Raw genomic sequence first — 21,118 nt, forward strand, 5'->3', positions numbered from 1 at the left:
ATTTTGCAATTCTCGTAAGTATTATCTCAATAATATTTATCAATCATATTGCACTCGCGGTCAGCGACCGAATATATTTGGAATCGTGCTAAAAAACACGTGTTTTCGCGTGTGAATCCTTTTATTCTCTCCACATCCTGTTTACTCTTCGATTGAAAAATCGCACGAAGAGGACAAATGAAAAATGACCACCTACACAGTTTTTTTTTTCTCGCAAATAATAATATCGATGACGTGTTTTGCAAGAGTTAGACATATCGACGAGTCATCCTTTCTGTCAACATCTTTTTCCGATAAGATTAATCAAGCGATGGGATATTTGCGCACTAATCTAGCATAGTGTAGTGTACTATATACATAATACAATGAAGACACTACGATATCAATGTATAATTATGTTATAATTGAAGGTCCAGATGTTAAATCGTTGCACGCAATTTGCTCTACTAAACAAATATTCTACAAACAAGATGCGAAAAATATGTGACAACAAATTATCATTGTGTATGAAATGGCTAGAACAATATTAGATTGTTATAAATTAGCGCTCTTTATTAATGAGAGCTCTCTTGAAGAAACTCTTATAATAAATCTCTTCTCGACAGAATATAAATGTGTTTTTGATTTTATAAATATAAATGACAATAAATAAATATAAAAGCCAAGGAAATATATTATGTGAATTAGATGGAGTATCTTAATATATTGTAAACGACTGACTGATGAGCGAATGATATAGAATTATTCAGCGCTAACGATTTATTCATCCAGTCCTTCGATTACCCGACTACATATATATATGTACACGTTGTATGTATTACGAATCCATTCGTCAATAAATACACGTACGCACGTCATCGAGACGGTGTGTTGCCTTAAATTTAGATTATTATTCGCGCATCGCGCGCGTCGGAATGAACGAAACAACGGATCGCGCGAGGAACGGAAAAAGAGATCGCGTAACCTTAAGCAAGCCAGTCCCGAGACGAGGCCGGACTCTGCTCCGGATCGTTACGGAAGCGTTTCTCTAACGAAACCGTCGATCGACAGTCGGAGGTGTCGAGTTGGAGGCGGGATCGCGCGTATATATTTAAAGATCATTCTCGCGTCAGGGATTTCCCCGGTCTGTCTTGGATCCCGCGCGTATACGTCAGGCGGCAGACTGACACGTTGATAATCCATCGGCCACCGCGAAGACCGCGTTTATTATATACCGGTCGGATTGACGAGCTTCCTGGTTCTCCGCTCCAAGTGCGAAAATCTCTGTCAGGGACCCGTTGTTGCCGGAAAATGCACTTTGTTCGAAGATATAACTCGGAATTTCTCGGTATTCGCAGCCACGACGGTCCGTTCGTGATCTCGGGGAGAAATATAGAGAGAAAAAATCATAAAATTTTATTACTTTGTGGGATGTCATTTGGAACTTTATTATCCTTCTTTTTTTTACTGTATTTTTACGCGAACGGAAAACGAGTTAAAATTTATCGTATGTTTCGTCTAGATTTTTAATACATAAATAATTGTAACGATAGTAAATATTTTATTCTGTGCGAAAATAAATATCTGTATTGAAACATTTAGATTGCGATATTATTTTCGACGATCCATTTGTTTTGACTTCCTTTAATTTTGTTTACCTTAAACCGTCTTCAATTATAAGTCAACAGTTAATTATGGGAATTGTTAAAAACATTATTTGCGTTTAAAGAATATATTCTATATACGATCCATGGCGAGATCGGTCTTAAAAGCAGTCGCGACAATCAATGTACGCGAATAGGGTGTTGAGATTGCGCTGGAAATATGAGCGCGAAACGAATGCGTGCATGTTTTGCATCAGAAAACCCCTATTTCGGGTTAATAGATCGCCTGTCGAAACGGTTTATGCATCCACTAGGATCATTTTCATGGATTTCTGCCAGCTAACGCGACTCACATGATTGTGTTGGCGCGTACGTGTGAGTCGTATGCACCCTCGCGTGAAAACCAACGAGATTTGCATGGCCGGGAAAATTTTGTGCTATATACGTCGGGGAAAATTTTCGAGCTGTCATTTCCTACCTACGATGCGCGACGGCATCTGTCATAAAATATATTGCCGGAAGTTCAATTTATCATCTGCCAATTTATATCGATTACCTTACCGCTAATAGTTTCTGGGTATTTACTTTTGTCATTATTTATTTATTTATTTATTTATTTAACGGGACTTATCCCTCTAGTACATAAAAACAAAAAATAATTGAAAATTCAATGTATAACATCAGTAAAAGACATAGTAAACGGCCCACTTTTTGACCCTGGCGCACTTACTGACTCTTTTGATATATTTCATTTTTATTAATTTTCTTTGATGTTAATTATCATATCAATTATCGATAAAGTAAATAGCGCTATGTACTACTTTCAATTGTAAAACATTTGACGTTTTAAAATGAATAATTAATAATAAATCTTTTGATTCAAATAGCGAGCTACTTTAGAAAGATTTTTTCCTTTTCTCTTGTGTGAGTAGTCTAACGCAAGTCGCATCGTATTTACGCATTTTTACAAACATGTAAGTATAAAATGCAATAAACATTGCAGTATTTGATTAGATTAATAATATCATTGAATTAATAAAATAAAATTTAACTACAAAAATGTTGTTGATTCAACAGTATTTTTTTCTCAGTGTATAAATTATAATAAAGTTATTTATTTAAAAATATCAGTCCATTGACGGAGTTTTTGACCCTCTGCAAACACCCTTCATTGAATTAATAAAATAAAATTTAACTACAAAAATGTTGTTGATTCAACAGTATTTTTTTCTCAGTGTAGATCAATTTACTTGCAAAATAGGTGTATATTATATAGAAAACTCTGATTCACGCGATAGAACTATTTGTTATAAATTTCATCTTATATTGCTCCCACAAATAAAGAAAAATTGTTCTTGCTACACTTAAAAGGTCAGAAAGTGGGCCATTTACTATAAAAAGAGAAAGCGCAACATAAGTACCAAATCAAAACAAAACAAAAAATACGTGAAAATTAGCGAAAGCAGTTAGATAAAGATTGTTTGAAAGTGTAGAGCGAACAGTGAAAAAAGTCGATACGATCGGAAAACTTGTTCGCCATTATGTTTCTGTCAATCTGCATCTTCTTCGGAAATTAATAAAATTGTTTAATTGTTTGCTTATTTCTTTTATATTTAAAATTTAGTTTTATGCAATTTTTTCACAACCTCTTCGGCTTCTTCATATTATTTTATTTATGGGCGCATCGAAAGACAGAAATTGTACCGCAACTTTTAAACATTTATAATATCTATTTTGCGACAAATCTAGGCAATCTCCGTTTTATTCTTGCATTATGTCGCGCGTAGCTAATTTTAACATTTATTTTCTGAAAACGAGACCGGATATCGTAAATATAAAAGTTGAAAATAGTTTACCCAAAATGAGCTATAAAATACAAAAAAAGCTACTAGTAACATAGTAACTGCGGTCTGTATAGTGTAAATAATAGACTTTTGCAATCTGCATGATTTCGTTACATCTTTCATCTTCGGTTTTTTCATCTCTGGCGTGAAGCACACAACACACGTATAAACATGTCTCACTAAGAATATTTTATCTTTTTCCTTTTGACGAAAAGAAAAAAGATAAAATTTCTTTCTTACGTAAAAATGTCAATCCTTAGCTGAGAATGCTTATCAATTCTTCGACGGAGCCTTTCGATTGATAGATAACTATATTATCAATTTACATATATAATAAAATAATATATAATAATATAATAATATATAATAATCTCGTTTTAAGCTATCGTACTAAACTATTATTAAATTGTTTGAAATTTTAATAAGGAATAGAAAGAGTTGTCATTTAGTTCCAAAATTTTGTTTACCTCTGCTATGTAATCTTGTTTAGGTTCGATTTTACTTTTACTATCGTACTACGCGCGTACACCTAGTGCGTGCGATGCTTTGGCTCCTGTCGTCTTCTCGTATAGAAAGCTCCGCAGTCTGGCAAAGATTTCCACCATATAATCCATAAATAAGCCCTATCCGCGCCGTGTGTGTACGTACATGCATGTGTAGATCTCGTCACAGGTAGCTGTTGCATTCGGATGGAACTAATGCGCGCGGCCAGACAGTGCACTCCCGACGAAAGGCCAAAGGCCTTGAGGGGGGGAGGATCTCTTATTAGATCTTGGAACGAGATCCAAAAAAGAGAATGCCACACCGCGCGCATCAGATCTTCACACGCATCGTTCGTTGATCGCGACAATTTTCAATGCATTTTCATTATTCCGCTAGATTGGCGGGTTCTAGAGAACGTATGTCTTGCATTTGGCTGGAGTCATTAAGAAGCTGAATCGTATTTTAAAATACAATTTTTATAATTTAATTGTTTTTGCATCTAATTATATTTATATTTTCTAATTATCATTATACTGAGAGAATTTTCTCTTAGAATTTACCCTGAAAATCATGGAAAGAATTTTATGAGAATTTCTCTGATTAATATTTATCATTATCACAATAAAAATAATATCTATCACAATAAAATATAAAACATGTTTGATAAATTTTACTAAACTGCATAGTAAAATTAATCAAACATGTTTTATATTTTATTGTGATAGATATTATTTTTATTGTGATAATGATAAATATATCAGAGAAATTCTCATAAAATTTTTTCCATACCATATTGTCCCATGATTACCATGATTTTCAGGGTAAATTCTAAGAGAAAATTCTCTCTGTGTAGAGCGAATGCACCGATGAAATGCACCGGTGTGTCTTAAATTTTTTAATCGGTATCTTACATGTAAAATATTATAGCAGCACATAAGGAGATAAATGTGATTAACATTCCATGAATATTTTAGTTAAGTTCTAAGAAAATTCTCTCATTGTCAGTGTAGAGTAATATTACCATCATATATATTTGTATTAATTAGATATATATATTAATTATATATAATTATATATATTTAAAATTATATATAATATATATATACACACATATATACATGCACAGTTGAAAAATTTGTGTTAAATTTAACAAATATCACATGTCCCAAACGGTCCACAGAAATTTTTGTGTTAATTTAACATAATACGGATATGTTAAATGGTGACACGAATACTGTGTTAATATTTTAACATAAAATAAATGCAAACTTCAAGTAAACTTAAAATAAATTTTGTGTTAAATTAACATAGTTTTCATGTAAAAATTAACTAAAAACATTGTTAATTTTACATTTTATCATTCCCACTTATATTATAAAGTAAAATTAACATTTTTTTTCTGTAAATTTTAACAGATAAATCTTGTCACTAATAATATCGAACATATTTATTGTGTAAAATTAAAAGTAAATACACATTGTGTTATTTTTACACTTTTCTTCAGTTATTTTAATAATTTAACATTTGAGTTCAATTAACACAACAGCAATATGTTAATTTAACACAAAAATTTTAACGGGGACCGTTTTTAACAAGAAAACACAAATTTTCCAACTGTGTGTATCTCACATATATACATATATCTCACATATTAAAATAAAGCAGATGTCGAGAGAGAATTTTAAATATTAAATTTTTTAAATAAAATTAAATGTATATTAATAAGTAAAATATTAAGAAAAATAAATTACAATGACGAGGATATTCGTCTTCTCTCTCTCTTTTGTACTTTTTAAGAAATTAGTTATATATAAAATGTCATCGTTAAATTAGAAGCGGGATATTACACATATTACAATATTGATGAGGAATATTTCCAGACTTAGGATTGCCAATTTTGTTGAAAAGCGTATTAATTGACATTTTGAACGCGAAATTTTCAAACGCATCAAATACACATGTGATATAACGGTATAACGTGTGGCATTCGACAGCTCGCTTGTTCGCCCACGGTATTTGGCTACAAGTAAAATTAAACCGTGTATCATTGACTCATCGTCGACCGAGACATTCTGCGATGCAAGACTGGAAGCATGGATCTAATTTAATTATTTGAGCCATTTGAATCTCTATCGTAAGACGAAATCCGAAGGCGCTAAAGAGAGAAAAAAAGTGCAATAGGATTGTAAATTCCGTTTGTTTAAATTCTTATCAACGCTTTTATCTAATGCTGCGAGAAATATTCGCAGCATTAGCATCCCCTTATGTTTTTTTAATGAAAGAAACTATTCTAAAATTACTTTTAATTACGTTTAATTTCGCGGCAAGCATTAAATAGAGCTTTTACGATCTATGCCAGCGAAAGTACATATGCCGATGTCATGCTCTTTTCATTGACTCATAGGACTTTGAGCGACTGTTTGTTATTATTATGCTATTATTATAATAGATAAATAAACTTAGTATATATGTATATAAAATTAATAATTTAATTGTTTTTTTGTATCTTAATCATATACATATAGATCATATATAGAATCATATTTAGAGTAATCTAATATATTATTATTCTATATTAAAATAACGCAGATGTCAAAAAGAATTTTGAATATTAAAAACTTTTTTCTTATAAAATTAAATATATATTAATAAGTAAAATATTAAGAAAAATAAAAGAGATATTAAAAAAGATCTTAAAATATTATTATTTAAATTGTAAACTCCAATGTGTATATGGATCATACTTTTATTAGCTACTTATCTGATATCATAATTGCCATATTTATTATAACTTCCTTGATAACTTCCTATCTGATGCCGCTTTTATTATGACGATTAAAACGCTATATATTTAGATCATTTTATAATTGTATAATATAATTGTTGATCGAGGGATTGGTCACTAGTGGTTATAGTGTACAAAAATTACCCTTCATCCGGATTACCTTTAAATTACCTCAGATTACTTAAGATTACCTAATACAAATTATGCCCACCATACTTAGAATTTAGAATGATATCTTTTTCGATTATTCCCTTTTTTAAATTTAAAATTAATCTTAAAGAATTTTTTAAAATATATATTTAAATATTCAATACATGAAAATTGTAATATAGGTTTTGTTTTACCGTTAAATGACGATGGCTTATCAAAAGTTGTAGATAAGAATGCATTTCGCAATTTTTAAATGCTCGTGTGTTCGTGGCCTGAGAGAGAAAGGCGTGGTACCGCGAAAACCTAACCACGACAATTCTTAAATTATAAAAAAGCACGTTTTTACGAAGCGTCGACTCCAAAAATCGACGACAAATGTATATTATTGTAAAAAGATACAATTCATCAATGACGTTCACTAAGTTCAAAAATTAAAGATTACCTTAGATTATCTACAGATTATTTGATATTACCCTTAGATTACTTAGATTTCCTATTAGATTACCCAAGATTACCTGATAATGCTAAAGATTATTTAGAATTACCAAAAATTATCTTGGATTACCCAAAATTTCCTGTGGATTGCCGCTGAATTACCTAGCCCTTGTACAAAAATTACCTCAGTGACCAACCCCTCGTTGTTGATATTCACTTACTATCATACGATCATCTCAATGACTTTGATAGTATAGCAGCTTCATTCTATCATCGATCGAGAAGTCAGACTTGCGCGAATATTCCACGTTTCTCTGAATTGCCACCCGGTGAACCTTCCTGGTAACGTCAACGGGGAGGTTTCTCCACGCGGTGGCGGCATCTCGTATCTCGTCTTCGGCGAAGCACAAAGCTCCTCGAAGCGGCCAGACTCGCCCGCAACAGCGGTGCGGCGACCTTGCGATATTTTTGCGCCGATCTAAAAATAATTCACACATTTTATAATACGTACGACGAGTTCTAACCCAGTCTCGCCGATCTCGGCGATCGCACGATGCGCGTTACATTGCGTAGAGAATTGGCGAACCCTTCCCCTCCTCCGATCAACCCTCGCGAACGGCTTCGATCCTTGTTCGGCGATTTTTCGTTAAACCTTAATGTGCGGAATAATTTATTCTTTTTACGAATCATTTTAACAATCGTCTCTTGAAATTTTCTCTGAAAAAATTTTTTATTTTCTTTTTTGATATTTTTTAAAATGTATTTATCTTGCATTTCCATCTTTTTTTTGTTTTAAATATATTTTTTTTAAATATAAAAAAAATTTATGAAATAAACTATTTTTAACGAGAATTTTCAGTTTATAAAATATTGAAAAAAAATATTTAAAAAAATTTGTTTTCAGAGAAAAGCTCAAAAGACAATTAAAATAATTCACATAAAGGAATTAAAAAATATATTTTAAAAAATACAGAGATTTCTTTTAAACTTTAAAGTTTTTTACTTTTATATTTAAAATCTCGCGTCGACTGTCTTCCATTCGGCAATGGGGGTCGTAATGATAAAAATCTTGACAACGAGCTGTGAAATGAGCGGCACGCACTCGGTTTCACGTAGATATACGCGGCGCGGCACCAAGTGGTGGCGATCATGTGAGCACCAGAACAGAATTATCGCGAAGAGAGGCCAATCCGGTATTTCTGGCGCGATTGTCCGGCGAAAAATAGATTCGTATGGCGGTACGGATTAAAAGACGCCACTGGGACGATTATTCTGGCGCTGTTACGCTACCAATGTCCTTCCGTAATTCTTTGTCTCTCTCTCTCCCTCTCTTCCTCTCTCTCCTTTTCGATCTTGCATCCCCGTCTGTTCGCGTTTCCATCTGGTTTCGCCATCAGCGCGATACCAGATGAAAGAGAGATATAGCAATGGGATAAATATGCATAATCACAGAATCGCTTATTAATATGAACTCTTGCATAAAAGTATATAGACCAAGTTAAATGTAATGATAAAAATTTAAAAAGACATTATTAGAATAATGATGGAATTATAACAAATTTAAATGTAACTATTTAATTAATTATTATTTATTGTATTTATCTCTAATAATTAAATTGAACGAATCTTTGAGAGAGTGCAAATATTCAAAGTAGGCCGAAGTATAATGATACTGCTTACATATTAGTATTCTCCGGCATTGCCAATGAATTTCATTAAACATCTCGCGCTTTCCCTAATCTTATTAACCGTCTATTTTAATGAATTCTATTATTATTATTCCTATGTACTCTGCGATTAAATCATGGTTAATTATACCCGAGCGAGCGATGACAATGCGACTTGTTATACGTATATTCGTTGATAGCGGGCATCTGTGTACGTATATACACGTGAATTATAGCGCGCTTACGGATTTACGAGTCAGAGATTCAAGGGTGTTATTCCCCAAATGTTGTACAGTCAAACGTATAATATCGGCGCGGCCAGCGCACCTTCAAAGCGTGCAGTTGAACAGCAGCGAGTCTTTTGCCTCGACTTGTATATTTATTCCATCGCCGCCGCGGCGCTTACTCTTTTTAACTCTCTCTCTCTCTTCGTTACTATAAATATTATCGCCCCGCTAAGTTTCGCGTATATACACACACTTTATCAGCGCTTTTCACGCTATAGAAACACGGATTTCGTTACGTCAAATTTTTCAAACCGACAGCCGTCACAATATTTCATTGATAATTGCTTAATCGCTCGAGAGACGGACGCCGAAAACGGATGAGCGGCGCGATTTTTGTCATCTTGAAACGATTCGTCAAGAGGGTCCGTCCCTTCTTTTTGACGAAACGAGAAAATAAAAAATTCAATCAAACGCAATTTATTTTTCGACATTAATTATTTCTTCCTAATTATATAGGTCCGCATATATAAAATTCGTCTTTGGAAAGAATCAACCCGGAATAAATTTTTCATGGTATCCTTGACACAAAAACAAAGTGCGATAATTTCGAAACACATGTGTGCGATTATCTCATATAAATAGTAATAACGAGTCCTGTTTCTTATTATAAAAATAAATCTGCAAAGTACAAAATGTCACATATGCATCTATTGAATTTTTGATCGACGCGACTGCTGCGATTAAGCAAACATTTAATGTCGTTCGTTCGTAGTTGAGATAAAGCTTGTAACACGTTTTTATACCCACGCAAAATTCATCGGGGATTACGTATGGTAATGCGATTAGTCGTGACGATATTTAACTCCAACTGACCTGAGGATTCGATTCGTCCTGACGTTTATGTGACATATATCGAACACCCTCGAGGATCGAAGCTTTTAGATAAACCGTTCGTTAGAAAGGTCTCTGATATCGTTTTATCAATGATTCGTTTCAACGCATCTCGTAACTCTGATCATGACGTTATACAGTTATCTCTAGTCAAAATATTGGAAACTCGGAAAATATTATTTAATTATTTCTTAAACAAATTATATAATTATTATATTAATTGAGAATTTTATCTGAAGAAAGGAAAAAGAGATATAAAATATATTAATTATGTATAATTATCTCTCGGTGTGTTTATCTTACACACAGAGAGAATTTTCTCTTAGAATTTACCCTAAAAATCATGGAATAATATGGTATAGAAAGAATTTTATTAAAATTTCTCTGATTAATATTTATCACAATAAACATAATAATATCTATTACAGTAAAATATAAAACGTGTTTGATTAATTTTACTAAACTGCATGGTAAAATTACTCAAACATGTTTTATATTTTAACGTGCAGATATTATTATGTTTATTGTGATAAATATTAATCAGAAAAATTCTTACCATATTGTCCCATCATGATTACCATGATTTTCAGGATGAATTCTAAGAGAAAATTCTCTCCGTGTACTTTTTCGAAAACTATTTTTAAATTAAAATTTTGTATAAATATATGACGTGTAAGATATTCTAAACATTTAAATTTTATATAACTTTCAAGATAGTCTTCTGGATTTCGTTTAGCCATCTGATTGAAAAAATAGACAAGTACTTACGTAAAAAAAATCGTGCAGCTTATTTATTGATAAGATATATCTTATATATCTTATGTCTACATATCGAACATTTTCGATTTCTCGGGCTAGTCAAGATTTCGATTTCCGTGTTAGCTATAAACTCGCAGCACAATATTTCGTGTAGCGTTCCGCATTTGTGGGCAATCTTCCGAAATCGAGTTTCAGATATCGGAAAGTAATCCACCAAGTTAGATCGTTAGATCTCAAGAAACTCGCCCTCTACAACTCGTTACCGAAGGATTCCAATATCCTTGAAGTCGTAAAGGATATCAGGACAAGTTATAGGATAAATCACATTTTTTACTATCATTGAACACTTATATATCAAGTCGTATATTTTTAACACATCTTTTTACAACAAACTTGAAAAAATGTTTTTTTTTTTTTCCTGAAAAATGGCTTAAAAATTTGCAACCCGTAATTCTATTACACGACGAGATCTGCAAAGATATTATGTATAAAATATTGAGACTCCTTACTAAATTCTAGGAAGAAAAATTACTATCATAATCAGAGACATATTATAAATTGCATGTCATTTTTAAATATGTCACGTTGGACCACGTTACACTTGACGATATTAATAATTTTTGATATCGCGGGAAAATGGATATTTTATTCATACGCAGTATGTCAATTTTGCATAAACTTTACTTACATGTCATCAAATGGATGATGGGAAAAAGTTTCACGGTTCAGCATCATGTTGCCGGATGTTGTCCACAATCGCGGGTTTAACAGGTCGTTTATCATTTCCGGCAAGCCCGTTCTGCTTTCCGCAATCGATAAAAACGGTGGCCATTGTCAGCTGACGTATATCGTCGTATACCGGTAATGTATCGCTAATGTAAAGCGGTCGTTTGGAAGTTGTAAAAGTCATTGAAGATAAGAAGCAAACTGTAAAGTTCTTGCCTGCAAACCGAATTGTTCGACAAATAAAAAACCTCTGGAACAAGAAAAATTTTTTGAAGACGCATTTAGAGAAAAAAATGCCCTCTTCTTATACGCATACATTTATATATTCCTGTATTATATTTCTAAAATATTAGATACATCTCGAATCTCGGGATCGTTTCGAAAAGCCCATTAATCTGAAGCTCAACGAGAGAAAAATGAGGAAAATTGTGCAGAAAAGCGAAGGACGGGGTAAAGAAACAACGTGTGTCGCTCTATCTTTAGTGTTCTCGTGTTCTCGTTCACCACCACTCATTTTGAGACGCCAAAGTGTCTGCTGGCGGACCTTATCTAAGTTCGTCCGAGCGCGTTGAAACTTCTTATCTCGTGTTCAATACGACGGAGTACGCGCAAAGATATCGAAGAGAATCAGACGTCAGAATAATTATACAATTTTCTTGGCATACATTATTAAAGAGAGCGGGCAAGTTCTCTGTGCGAATTTTTTTCCATATTTAATTTGATACAATTTCAATTAAACGAAAGTTGAACATTAATATTTTAATTAAAGATACGCCGCGAAATACGTACAAATTTTAAGGAAATCTTACTTCTTAAAGAAACTCGTTTTGAATCTGCATTATAATTTTACAAAAATAAACTTCAATTTTTTTTTTTTTTTCAAGAGAAGCATAAATATTTTTAAATTCTCAACTTCATGCATATGTTGTTTTCTTTCAGTTCTAAATATATTTATACGATTCTGATGAATTTTTTATACGACTGTAAATATAGGTATGTGTTATTGTTCAAATTAATGAAAAATCGAAATTATAAAAATTGCACGAAAGATCGAAAGATATATAGATACAAGATTTTTGTTTTTTGCGTTTACTAAATGTTGTGCGGGTCGCGCAGAGAAAATATTTTTGTAAAAATAATGTTCCGGATTTCATTAGTTTCAGGAATCCGTGGAATCCTTTTTCGTACCATCTTGCGCGACTCTAGATATCTGTGCAATTTCGAAAGAAAGACATTCGTTTGCTCGCACAAGTAAATTCTCTCTGGTCGTTAATTGCAAAAATTCCGCACAAATAACGGTAAACAACCGACGCGAAGTAAAAATTTCAGACAAGATAAAAGTAAACAGCAATTTTCTACTCTAAACGAGTAGATGTCTATGGCGCTTTCTCCAAGTCGGTCGGTCGAAAGGAGACACATTTATGCGTGTCACATTGATATTTATAATTTCTTACGTCACTTACAGCTGCGCGTGGCAAAAGTATATCCACGGGGATAAATCAAAAGTCGTGTTACCGAACGAAAAAGAGAAGAAGTAGAAGAAATTGAGAATCCAGCAGGTCTCCAGCAGGTCTCGATTAACTCGCTTCTGATTTACGATTGTACGTACCGCACCATCGGGATCAGAGCACACGTGGTGGTGTAGCGAGATCCGACCCGCAGTATAGAATGAGTCCCGAAATAGTCGCGGGCGAAAAATATATATCCTCCGGGCGATACCCTATCGCGAGCTTTATCGCTCTACGTCTTACGGGCAGGGTGTGTAAAGAAAGGATTTCGTGTGAGAGAATGTTATTAGGTAATTCCGTACGTTTGTTCCCCGAGCCGTGATGTAACTTTCTCATTCGGCAAGCTTATGCCTCTGGACGGGTTTCAGCAGGATAATCCTAGAGATTATAACGTTACTTGCAGCTTCACATGTCGCAAACACGTGAACAAACGTGTAATTTTGTTCGAAACTAATCTATTTGATACGCAATCTTCCGTTACGTCGCGATGATCCAATTAGTATAAAGTCTGTATGTAAGTGCATTGGAGATATCATCAAAGGATGTAGTTAGCGTAGCTTCGCGCCGTTAATTATTAATTAATTAATACGAATGCGCATTTATCGATTATTAGGATACTGCGGTGTTATACTTGTGTTTCAATAGTAGCAGAGAAATGCAGATATGTGAAATAAAAATTATAAAAAAAATTATTTCTCTTAATAAAAAGTGTTAAGAGCGCGATCGTCATTATTCAGAAATTCAATATTTGACATTTTAGAAGTGATTAAATCGCGAATCACAATTCTACTAGGAAGAATGAGAATGAAATTTGAGATTGATCGATAAATACCGTTTCGTCATTGCTTGCGAAACTTGTTTAATTCTTTTTCATATCGCTTTTTCCTCGCGTGTAGTGAGTAGATGTAATATCTTACCGTATGTTACGGCACAGAAATCTTTACTTAGTTTATATATACGTCTTGTTAAGAATCGTATTTCCCGGCAGTCGCTCCGTCCACGTGGCGCTCTGTAGTATATAGGAGTTTAATTCTAATCCTACATTTGTGTAAATATTAACAAAGTTCGCGTTTAACACGTTTCTCGGTTAGTGGGTGGTCTCCGCATACACTGGATAGAGAGCCAAAGGGAGCACGTCGTTGCCGTGGCAACCAGCGAGAAAGAGATATTGGCTTTTTCTAATCATCCGACTTTGCCATTTACACTTTAGTTAATTTGAGAAAGAGAAAAAGAGAAATCTGCAACACATATTTACGAAAAATTATTTCCACATATAAGTGTCTCGGTGATTAATAATGACAAAGTTACAGATTTGTCATTCTCTTTCTTTCAGACTTATAGAGAGCGCAAGGAATGTCAAAGATTTTTCGACATGATGTGTAACAGTGGAATCTATTTTTGTTTCACTTTTGTTACAAAATGTCACGTTGATATCATTGACAACTTAAGCTCGTTTCTTTCGTAATCGGTACATTATTGCATTAGAGGAGTAAAATTAAGATTGCAGTTAAAATATAAAGAAATTTAAGTATCCCTTATGTACTAATTCTTCCAATGATGTCAATATAAAATATATATTGCTATAAATAATAAGAAGATTGATCATGAAGATTTATCTCAAGTCATTTCTAATAGATATCTAATTTAAAAGTTTCTCTCAAAGTTCAAATAAAAAAAAATTAGTAAATATGATTATATAAATGTAATATTTCGACATCTTTAATCTGCTAGTATTTGATTAAATCTATAAAATTACTCGAAGGAAACGCTCTCCTAATTATCTTTCAATCACGAATTTATAATTTAAATCACCTCCTGATACCCTCGAATTTCTGCTCAAACTCTTTCTTTGCTTCGTTTCACCGATCTCGCAAGATTCGCGACGAATGATAATAATGATTGCGCTTTTCACGCGACGTCATTCTCAGGCCATATGCCACGACGACGACGACAAGGAACGATATGTCGTCACCACCTCGTCAAAGTCGTCAATCGTCGGGGAACGCCAGAGAGCGGTCGCCAGAAAGTGCCTTCGGTATTTGGCAAAGCCGTGACGACACCTTCGTCGTCGACGACTACACCTCCGGTCAGTCTGCGGCGGACCCAGGTATCCCAGACCGCAGCAACCTCTATATCTCTTCCTCAGTCTGGTCCATCGTCGTCTCTCGTTGTCATCGTCTCCTTCTCTCTTACACTCGCGGCTCGCTCGCTCGCGTTTCCGCACGCGAGCGAGAAGGAGGAAGCGGAGAGAAGGGGCGAAGACGCTTTTAGACACGGAGCGTCCACGAGCGTCGCGACGCCCTGAGGAACAGTAGTCGCGTACCTTAGGTAGCTTCCACCTTGCCGGCTCTCGCGCGATTTCTCGTAACGCGTGCGATCTTGACGTCCGGACGTCCTCGTCGTCGTTTTTCGTAGAGATCTCCTAGAGAATGGGCAAGAACTGACAATGGTTCTCGTCCGAAGAGCCTTCTTAGGCTCTGTTTAGAGAGAAGATCAATTTGTTAAAACTCTCGAGCCAGTCCGCTGTCGATTCTGAAAGTTAGCTATTCGGACGATACGTTGTATAATAAGAAATAAAAAGCATCGATCCGTGAATATTCACTCTAGCGAGTGGCAAAGTGTAGTTGGTGCAGGTTCGTTCGAAACGGATATTCGTTGTAGTCTCTTCAATGTACGTGTATTCTCCGATCGAAGACGAAGTGATAGATCGCGAATAAGAGGACGGAGAACCAGATACCACCCAGCAGTCATCTGGTATGGTACAGTGATTCCTCCACGCGGTAAAGGGCGACCGTCCGCGAGTCGTCCCTGTCGTATACGACACCGGGCTGACGCAACGATCGCGAAGGTGGTTCGCGTGGTGAGGCGAGACAAGGACGCGACGATGGCGGAGCGTCCCGGCGGTGGCAGGAGACGCTCGCGTCGCGACAGCGCGGATAACACCAACACGAAACGCGACACATCGCCTAGGGATCGCAGGACCAAACGCAAGCCCGTCAAGGAACGATGGCTACTCACCAGGAAGACGTGGCGATACATGGCGGATGCCGGCCGGCGTCTTATCCCGGACGGTACCCACAACCGTCCGGAGGACATACCGAAGATCGAGCAGTACTTTCAGGAGGTGTGCCAGAAGGAGCCGCGGTTCCTGCTCTGGAGAAAAGCATCGTATCCGGGTAGTCTGGGCTTTCGCGCCCAGCGACGTCGCAGACAGATCAAAGGCGGCAGCTGTCGAACCCAAGCCAGCTCGGCCGACGAGGCAGACGACGTCAGGAACTCGCCGCAAAACTTTGTCCTTAGCGCGACTACGTCTGGCAAGTTTGATCTTGCCAAGGCGAAGAGAGAGTGGCTACTGACGTCAGGTAGCGGCAGTGGAAGCACACCGTCGAGTCCGGTGGCGCGGCGTAAGACATCTGAAGAGGATGCCGAGGCCAAAGAGCTGGCCGATATGCTACAAAAGTACCTGAACATGCAGGGCGACGCGGCTAATCCGGCGAGGGCGGCCGCCAAGTCGCAGGAAACAATGCAACAGATGGAGGCGAAAGAGCACTTCGACTATCGTAGTTTGATAGACAAGCTGCAGCAACACCTGGATATGATCGTGGCTCAAGCTAAACGCGATGAAGTTTCTCGCCAGAGTTCCTCCAGCGAGAAAAACGTGGTTCCCGAGACCGTGTCGTCCTATAAAGGCGACTACGTTCATAAATCACTGATGGAGACGTTGAGTCGTTACTATAGCAAGTCGTCTTCTCGAGAGCATGTTATTTCCGACATCTTGACGGATCGGAAACTCCTCGAGAAGCTTTACTTTGATCTGAGGTGCACTCGAGGTTTCAGGGGACCCCGAGCAACCGGCGCGTACACCTCGCCGTCCACCCGATGGTGGGGCCACGAGAGGAGGCCGTCCACCAAAAAGTCCGACGTTTGGTCACCTACGAGAACATATCATTCAATCTCACCGCCGCCTCTGATCGCCGTCCAGGAACCCAGCATCGATCGGTACTTCTTCGACGATGGCGTGCAAACCGATCCAGTTTCCCGAGACGTTCTCGACGCGTGTATATTGGAGAGAGAAAAGGACGAGTCCTCCTCGCAGAAGGAGGGGGCGTTGCACAAGTCAAGCGGACGGAGACGCAGCAGCGTCGACAACGATGATGTATCGCCATCCGTGAGCGACACCATTAAGAGATACTTGCGGATGGCGCGAAAAAAGTCCATGGACGCGGACAAGGTCGATCGGTTCAAGCGGGTCAACTACGATCGGAATCTTCGCAACATCAAGGCCAAGGGCGAGATCACCAAACCCGGCGACGACGACGGCAACAGCAAGGGCTGCCAGACGGAGGACAATTGGGCGGCGCATTATCGCGAGATGTCTTCCTACGGACCCGGCGAGATCCCGTCTGAAAATTTATCGGACGCCGACACGACGACGTCACCGCCGGCGAGCAGAAACGCCAGCTCCAGGAGCAGCATCGACGCCGGCCTCGGCTCCGAGGAGGCCAACACCCCCGTTAAACATCCCCATCACCATCAATCCTTCCTGTCCCATCTCCTGCACGGTTCCAATGCGCATAAGGATAAGACATCCCATTCGGCACCGGGTTCGCCGGCACTCACGTCATCGTCCGCCAATTCCGCAGGTGGCACCGCGATGCAGAAGAGCAAGTCCTCGAGCAGCGTCGTGCATCACGGCAGCCGGCTGGTGGCGAAGAAGATCTGGCGGTCCAGGAGCAAGAGCACGTCGAGGGCGTCGCATCAGCCATCCGTGTGGACGCCTCAGGTGAGTCTCTTTCCACACTTTGCTTGTTTGATGAATAACAAAAACTAAATTGCAATATTATACAGCAATAAAAAAAAAAAGAAATTTACATTTAAAATTAAAGTGAGATATTCAAGGCTGATAGTAATTTGATTTCCAATTGATTATATACACACATTTTATATCAATAAAAATATAAAAACTTTAAATCACTTTTAAAAAATAATTATAAATCAAAATTATTATAAATCGGACAATCTGTATTGATGGATTATCTTCTCTGATTGTGACTGACTAGTAGTTTTGATTTTGCCGATTAGTAGTTTATTTGCGCGGACAGTTTCCTTCGTCGTTTGTGATAGGGTGAGACAGCTGAGAGCGCAGAGATGAAAATGCGTCTTCTGGAAGTTATATTAAATGCGTTCTGCGGATTTTCCAACGAGCTATATCTCGCGCATTCTTTGGCGTCTCCGCGAAATTAGCAAAAAGCTCAATAAAAAGGAACAGTAGATATCGCGAATTTGGCATAGACCCGCATTTTCGTAATGGCAGCTTCTGGCGCTGATCTCCATGTTACGCGAGGCAGGAATATCCTCTGAAAGAGTAGAGGGAGAGAGAGAGAGAGAGAGAGGGGGAGATTCTGAATTATAAAGGGTGTTTGGCGAAACTGGCAATTGGCGATTGCCGCTATTTTTGGACAAAGTTATTCTTGCAAATTAATTCCGGAATAACAAGTTATTTACAGACATTACAAAACATGTTAAATATTCTTTATAAATATGATAAAAAATATCGCCCGCACGCGTCTCTGTCTCTCTTCTTTTCTCTGCTTGTTCACGAAACGAGTATCATCTTCTGTGTTTTGTGAAAATATGCTTCGAAGCAATCCACTTAAATTACTCGTGTCATTATTCATCCGAAAGTTTTCAGTGTGAAAGAAAATTCTTGATGCAAACATTTTTATATTCTATTTTTACATTTGCCCTTAGTGGTTTCCTAAATGTGTAGCGTGATCCTTCTTATCATTCATAATTTAAATGTTTAAACTATGCATTATAAATTGTCGCTTAAGAAGAGCTGTTTAGAAAATACTGAATGTTTCATTGCGGAATGAATTTGGTTCCGCAATTTGGCATTATTTGGTCAATTTTCCACATAAATTTAAGAACGATTTTTCTCATCTGTGACAATAATTTTTTAAAAATATGTCAAATTATACCCTTCATCTTTTCCCTTTATGTCAAATTCATAAAAAATTGACGCATCTTTGAAACTTATCACAAGAAAAAGTGCTGATTTTTATTTATTTTTCGTTAATATTCTGCGACATAAATTTTTTTAAAATTGTGTATTTTAATTATTTTTCAATTTCATTAAGAAAGAGACAGAGAGAGAGAGAGAGAGAGATAGGTTGCAAAATACTTTCTTTCACAGTAAGAGTCATCCATCGAGTACTCGATAATTGCACTCGTTGCTGATCTACTCGCGTTTCCCCCTTTCTTCTTCGACACCTCCTTATCCTCCGGCGTCTAAGCGCGCGAAGGATGCGAAAAGGGAAAACGCGAAGGAAGAAAAAGGGGGTCGACCTTGCGACAGACGTTCTCGTTAAGCGGTAAGCGCGATAACCAATTTAGGGCCTCGGAATTTCGCTGGCGCCGCCAGAAATAGTCAGCCAACGCGGCGGTGTGTATAAACTATACTTAACCCCTCCCCCACTCCTTTCTTCCCTGTCGCTACACTACTACTCGGATATATATCGACACACTAAAGCCAAAGTCTACTACTAACCGCCGTCGTCGTGTCCATGCTATTCTCACGTGGCGTTTCTTCGTTATTCCGAATAATTCGATCGCAAAGGAAAAATTCCTCCTTTTTTCTCGTAGCATGAAAAAATTGACTATACTAGTCAATTTATACCTTGCAATATCGATATGTAGCTAATTCAATTAATGAGAATTAGAAAATTAATTTTTTGCTTATGTAGAAAATATTTTATTGTTGTAGACATAATTAATAGTTAAATTCCAAACGCGATAGAAAAAAATCACTGTTTGTCAAACTGAAATTGTATCTGTACTGAAATTTAATGGAAGATTTTACTTGTCCAAGCTTTAAAATTAAATATTTTGACAAAGCTACGTCCGTGATGTCAAAATTCCATTAAAATAATCCTGAAAAACTGAATCTCACTTTTTGTTTACACGTTTCTAAAGCACAATTCACTTTTCTTTTCTTTTCGATCGAGTTACGGCTCGAAAACTACTTGTATGTAGACATGTTTTTCACTCGAATGAACCACTTTACTCGTAAGCGAACAATAATATTACTTACACGAGATGCACTTGTCAGCGTGACAGTTCTGTTTGTCGCTCCTATTATATGTATACGCAATAATTTCATTAATGAAATATTAAATTTCTCTTTGTCTTTATGACAAAGAAAACTTTCTTTTGAATAATTTTCACGATCGAACACGGCGAGAAAAAAAGGATAGAACTCGTTCAAGAGGCGACGATGGGAAACCGAATCGACACTTTCCAAAGCTAGCTTTCGCATCAACATTTGCATGCGAAACTCGTGTACTACATATATACTCTCTTTATCTTTCTTCACCTACCTTCATAGGCCTCGTTAGACCTTTCTTCGCGTTCCGAGGACACTTTTTCCATCCCTCCGTCAATCCCCATGCGAGGCCTTCGGAATATACTTACAACAAGCAACGAGCAACATTTTTTTTTCACAGCGATTAACAAGCGAGTCACGAACTTTTTCAGTCCTCTCCCTTTTTCCGTTATCCTGCTAATTTGCATCCCTGCAAAAAAGGCTGGAAAATAAGCAAACACATATATTTGGGATAATAAAGACAAAACATTAACAACGACGTGGGTCGAGAGAATAATAAAGATTAGAAAATTTTGAAGAAAATTTGAGTTACCCGATATAGATCGAGAATTTTATACAACGAACAAAAAAACGTTTTAATTTTCCTCCAATATTTATTTAAAGCAAAAAATCCAAGTGTCATTATTAGGTATATAACTGATAAAATGATAAAATTCGCGTATTTGCATAAGAGATAAAAGTGCGATTTGTCCACCCACACATGTCACAGACGGCTGTTCTCAGTGACGCTAATCGCGATAAAGTACATCGCAGTTATTTCCATTTGATTGTGATGACGTCAGTGGAACAAAAAGTGGCTCAAGTAGCTTTTCTCTCATTCGCGATATCTTGCTGCGTACTTATCATTATGCTTCGTGTCTCGTATTTTCATTTTGTTACATCGCGATGAGATGAT

At 36.7% G+C, this 21,118-nt stretch overlaps 1 protein-coding gene across 1 annotated transcript in view; it reads left to right on the plus strand.

Annotated features, from left to right (window-relative positions):
- Positions 1–15,376: 15,376 nt before the first annotated feature.
- Positions 15,377–21,118, plus strand: part of Rhogap102a (Rho GTPase activating protein at 102A) — a 34,763-nt gene continuing 29,021 nt past the window's right edge. The window contains exon 1 of the mRNA XM_083046731.1: positions 15,377–17,841. Within this exon, the coding sequence (XP_082902857.1) occupies positions 15,943–17,841 (1,899 nt within the window). The 5' untranslated portion in view covers positions 15,377–15,942. The remainder of the gene's footprint in view (positions 17,842–21,118) is intronic.

This window comes from Prenolepis imparis, unplaced genomic scaffold (genome assembly GCF_030444845.1).
Source record: "Prenolepis imparis isolate NDT839.2.m4 unplaced genomic scaffold, iyPreImpa1.0 SCAF_1, whole genome shotgun sequence".
Lineage (NCBI taxonomy): Eukaryota > Metazoa > Arthropoda > Insecta > Hymenoptera > Formicidae > Prenolepis > Prenolepis imparis.